The sequence below is a fragment of the Hyalella azteca genome, unplaced genomic scaffold (genome assembly GCF_000764305.2).
Source record: "Hyalella azteca isolate HAZT.00-mixed unplaced genomic scaffold, Hazt_2.0.2 contig8837, whole genome shotgun sequence".
NCBI classification, from domain to species: domain Eukaryota; kingdom Metazoa; phylum Arthropoda; class Malacostraca; order Amphipoda; family Hyalellidae; genus Hyalella; species Hyalella azteca.
In genome coordinates, this window is record NW_025938921.1 from 34,744 (window position 1) to 39,689 (window position 4,946).

Genomic DNA, 4,946 nt, shown 5'->3' on the forward strand with positions numbered 1-4,946 from the left:
ATCCAAATATACAGTATATACAAATAAAAAAAGTGATTTTTTATATGTATATGTGGATAATTTTTGAGATTGGTAGGTTAAAGTAGACATCCATGTAGGGAAGGTAAAACATAAGAATACCTAACTTTTATTTACTGTATCTACATATGTAACCTGTACTAGTTCGGTTATGTTAATTGCAATAAAGTTGCATTGATATGTTTTGAAAATGTTTTATCATCATTAAATGTTTATGAGTAAATCCCAATAGCAGAACAATAAATATTTAGAGATTTCCAATAATTTTGGCTATTGTAGCGGCGCTACATTTTACTGTAGCGGTAGCGGAAGCGTCCGCTGCAATCTACTGAGTGTAGTGGTATAGCGGTAGCGCCCGCTACAGTTGGAGCATGTAGCGGTAGCGGTAGCGGCGCTACATTTCAAACAGCATCCTTCTTAAGAAGGTTGCTATTGCCCAGCTCTGGTAATATGCTAATACTTGCATTTGAGAAAGCTATGGCTAATGTTTGGAATCAATGCGCAGGAATTTATTCAAACGTTCTTAGTATTTATTTCAAAGCACAATTTGTGAATCCTAGAATTAAAGAAGTTTGTGAAATGCTCAAACTTGGGGCTCATTTTGCATTGAGGAAGAGCAGTTTTCTTTTCATTTGATGCTGTGGTACATTCCGAATATTATGTTTAAAGCAATGAATATGTAACCATGCCCATTAAAATGCTCTTAGAACAAAATTGAGGCAATAGTTGTAATGTAATTCCAAACGTGCAGGTCTTTGACGCTGGCAGGATAGAATAAATGGTGGATTTAGATCCTTATTTTTTGGACCCTTCGTGTCTGTCAAGTCGGCGTTAGGTGGATAGAACTTCAGGACGGAAGATGTATTCGCTTCAAGCTTGAATTATTCCGAGACAATTAGATTCTAATTTTTCGAATAGGCATCAGCAACCGTGAGGACAGTGAGCTTCGCAATTCCAAAATGCCAAAAGGTCTGTTTGACTGGCAATCAAGAATTTCAATTTATAAGATTCAAGTTACTGACATAAATACAAACAAACGCAATATTGCATTTCTAATTTTTTAAATGAATTCAAAAATGAGTCAGAATGTCAACATTCATTTTAAGAATTTCAAAGCCCCAGTGCTTCTTATACCAACTCCACTGCAGTAGGTCGCAAATAAGTTGACCAATTTATCACCTTTCAATATTCATATGTGCTTCGGCTATTCAACGACTTTCCTCAAAATTTCAAATACCAAATCGACAACTCTTACAGGTACAGCAAGCCCTTCGTCCATGAGTTGAGTGTTATACTGCATGGTGTGCATGAGTTGTCCGTTGTAAGTGTGAATAGAGCTCAGCCAGTCGATCCCCAACTCCTGGGTCGCCGACATCCAGTCGTAGTAAAGGAGATCGACGTTATCCCCACAGTTACTCAAAGTCTCGGTGACGTCTCTCATGTTCGTGGTTAGGTATGGGGCAGTCTTCTCTGGGAGGGAGTCGATACCCTGAGCATCAATGACTGTAAGCGGGTTGTGACCCGTCAGTCTTACAATCACTTCAATTTCTATGCTGTTTTTACAGACCTGTAGGTCCTTAAATTTTTCGTGATACTGCTTAGCGTGGCTCCAAAAGTTGTCTAGAATATCCTTCGGTACTTCTGAGGCTACATCCATTACACCATGGCCATCACCATACGCATTGTCAACGTCGTTGAAGTAACATCGCTGGTCGATACAGTGAAGTCCTCCAATGGTGTACGTATCCCGGATAAAGTTAGCGTCCAGTAAAACTTTGACAATGCTAGCTTCAATCACCGAGCTGAAGCCAGTGTGAACTGTAATACCTTCTTCCTTGCAGCGGCTGACAAAAATTGCGGTAGTTTTGCTGTCAAGGATGCGGGGAAGGCATTTCATTTTTGGCGGTCTAGTAGACGGGTGTGGGTACACTTTGCTAAGAAGCGCATCAGGGATTGACTGCAGTAATGACTCAGCTCGGACTTGCAACAGCTTAGGGTCAGCCTCGAATGCGCGCTCAAATTCTTCTAAAACCAATTGTTGCTTCTTAATGTCCATCATGCGAGCATACTGCTCGGAATCATCTATGGGGTTCCTTGCTATGACATCATTCAAAAGCATCAAGATGTGTCGGATGAGGCGCACGCAAGTAAAGCCGTCGGTTATGCTGTGATGGAAGCTCATTACAATGTGGCAAACGTGAGGCAGTTTTTCGAGTTTCTTCTCCGTATTTTCCATGGTCGTCCGCTTGATATGTTCATCGTGTTTTGGGGATAGTGGAAGAAAACGCACGGCCCACGCTGGCCCAACGCTCATGTTGTACCTGTAGCTCGCCATGTCGTGGTATACAGCGTTCACTTCTGCATCTTTGAGGGTCTAAAAAATAAGAGTAAAAAAATATTATTCAACGACAAATGAGTAGATTTAAATGCAAAATCCCTATTATTCTTACATACCATTCAGAGAAAATATATCATTTGCTCAAATTTCAAAAATTTCGAATAAATTATGGTCTAGTCAAGTGTATGTACCTGGAAATCGAGGTTCTCATGTTGCAACTCTCGCATCCAGAGCTGGCCGTCCCTCATTTCAGGCAACATCCTCAAATTTATTGTCTTCCTGCGAATAAAGAAAAGAATAAGGACGAATAACAATTTTTTTTCTTTTCTAGAGTTCAAAAAATGTAAAATTGAAATATTGAAAGGTAACATTCTGATGTATTTTTCGGATATTAACATGCATTTTTTTCTGCTGAAAAACTTCAAAATGGTTCCTTCTACAGATATAAGGCTAGTATTCCTGCCCGGATGCGGTCTAACCTTGTTTCTTTTGACATTCAGTCGTGCGATACAAAAATTCAATCGCCGGACATAACGTGTTTGCTTCTCAAGTCTTTGACGGTAAGCCCATTCTTACCAGCCTTCTTCACATGAACAATCTTCTCAATTTGGACTCAAAACACCTTCAAGTTTAGAAGAATCAGATGAGCTAAATAATTCATTTTGGACATATCTTATTTACACAGCTTGAACAATAAAGAATACCAGGAACATCTATATAAATATATGTGCAGTACAAAAATGCCGGATGAAATAAGAAATGTTATTGAAAGAAGTTACTTTCTCAGTATGTCTGTCATTTAATTTGAACGAAGAGAAGTGAACTTGTGGATAAAATGATTGACTGATGCAAATATGGGTATTATGATATTATTAATCTATATATGTGCGGATGAATGCAAGAAAATAAATGGATAAACCGGATAATATCAAACCCACCCAAGAATGCGATACCAAAGCGTTCGATGTCAGTGCCCAGTTGGAGGCATCAAATACCTGAGCTTACTTCAGCAGGTACACATCATCAAGAGGTCTTTATCTATCATATAATTAACAGAAAAATTAAATTATGAGAATTTATGGACATCTCACTTGTTCCATTATCATCACACACCTGAACAGATGCGTGAACACTTGCTTCACATCGCATTCGTGGACCTCTCGAGACGTGGCTAGGCGAAGAACGTAGCTGATGACAACATTGTGTTCATCATACAACTTGGCCTGGGACTGCTCTAGATTTCCGGCCGGACGTAACCATCCTTCATGAGTAGGCATTTTAGCTACCTGCTTGAAGAAAAATTATTAACAAAATATGCATAAGATTAAGAATGAGTTCAGTAAATTAATTCTCGTCACAAATTTTGAAGACGTAGATATCTGCGATTCTCTTATGCGCGATCTGTTGCGTCATGAGCACAATAAAGGAGTATGCGTAATTATCTGCGTAATCGTGTCCCAGGTTCTCGAGTAGGACGAACTTTAACAACGGGCAGGAGGGGCAGAACCTCGTCGTTCGTCATACTTAAGAAGGAAGCTCTCAAGGTCACATTTTATCACGTCCTCTGTCGGTCTCTTCCCTCACCGTGAGCACACACCGTCACACGGTCGTTACCAAGTTGCGTTGTACTGTTGTACTTCATTGTTACATGTCGAGTTGTGTCTGGAGCACGGCATTAAATTTCTAGGATCATGAGCCTCAATTTTAAAACAAATCTTACTACCATCTTGGGATATGTCGTGAAAAACTTACGTATATTAGAATTATCATCACATTAAATATATAATTTCCAGCAAAGCACAAAAAAATCATGACTGAGTACTAGCCGTGACAAAACATTAGACCACGCTGAGCAGCAAAGGCTTGAGGATTTGTTCGGAGGACTCACTAGTTCATGTACTGCACACGGTCGTAGCTGGCAAGCAACTACTTGCGTACTCATTTGCGTAGTGTTGCCAACTTTTTTTCTCGGCGAAAATACCACGTTGCCTAGCTCATAATACCAGAAATTCATTTATTCAGAAACAGACTAATACCTCCAAATTTGAAGAAAGTATTCGTCAGAAACGTAGGTTAGAGAAAGAAAAATATTTTTTTTTTATATTTTTTACTGTTCATTTATCTGGCTTGACGAATAATTAGCCAGTTTGCACACAATATAATTTTCCACTCAGTCAGAAACATTCTGACACTTTTCTTTTCCTTTTTCCCCTTTTTAATGATTACATTGACACCTTTTCCTTTTTTTGTCACAGTGCGACACTTCTTCCCCTTCACTCAAGATGAGCAAGCCACGGAAATAGGTCATCTTTCTCTTCCTTATTTTCGTACATGCTTCTATTAAACATAACATAGTGATCTCGGCGCTGAAGTGTAGGCCTGATGTGGCCTGTCGCCGATTCTTTTTCGTGCCTTGTTCACGTAAGATCTAAAATCGTGTCATTTGACCGGATCTTTTCATGACTGATGATAGTTTGAAGTAGCTACTTGACTTCCACCCGGTTCGATAAGGAGCTAGGCATTTCAAATCTGAACATAAACTTTTCCATAGCTTCATCTAGTCTGTTCTTGAACGCGTTCATACTTGGAG

The 4,946-nt window shown here is 39.4% G+C and overlaps 1 protein-coding gene across 1 annotated transcript; it reads right to left on the minus strand.

Annotated features, from left to right (window-relative positions):
• Positions 1 to 378: 378 nt before the first annotated feature.
• On the minus strand, positions 379 to 4,265 carry LOC108680514. The gene is made up of 4 exons (XM_018169348.2): positions 4,245 to 4,265; positions 3,470 to 3,642; positions 2,548 to 2,635; positions 379 to 2,392 (listed from the first exon to the last, which is right to left on the minus strand). The coding sequence occupies exons 2-4, from the start codon at positions 3,631 to 3,633 to the stop codon at positions 1,223 to 1,225; spliced, it is 1,422 nt and encodes a 473-aa protein (XP_018024837.2). The 5' UTR covers positions 3,634 to 3,642; positions 4,245 to 4,265; the 3' UTR covers positions 379 to 1,222.
• Positions 4,266 to 4,946: the final 681 nt, after the last annotated feature.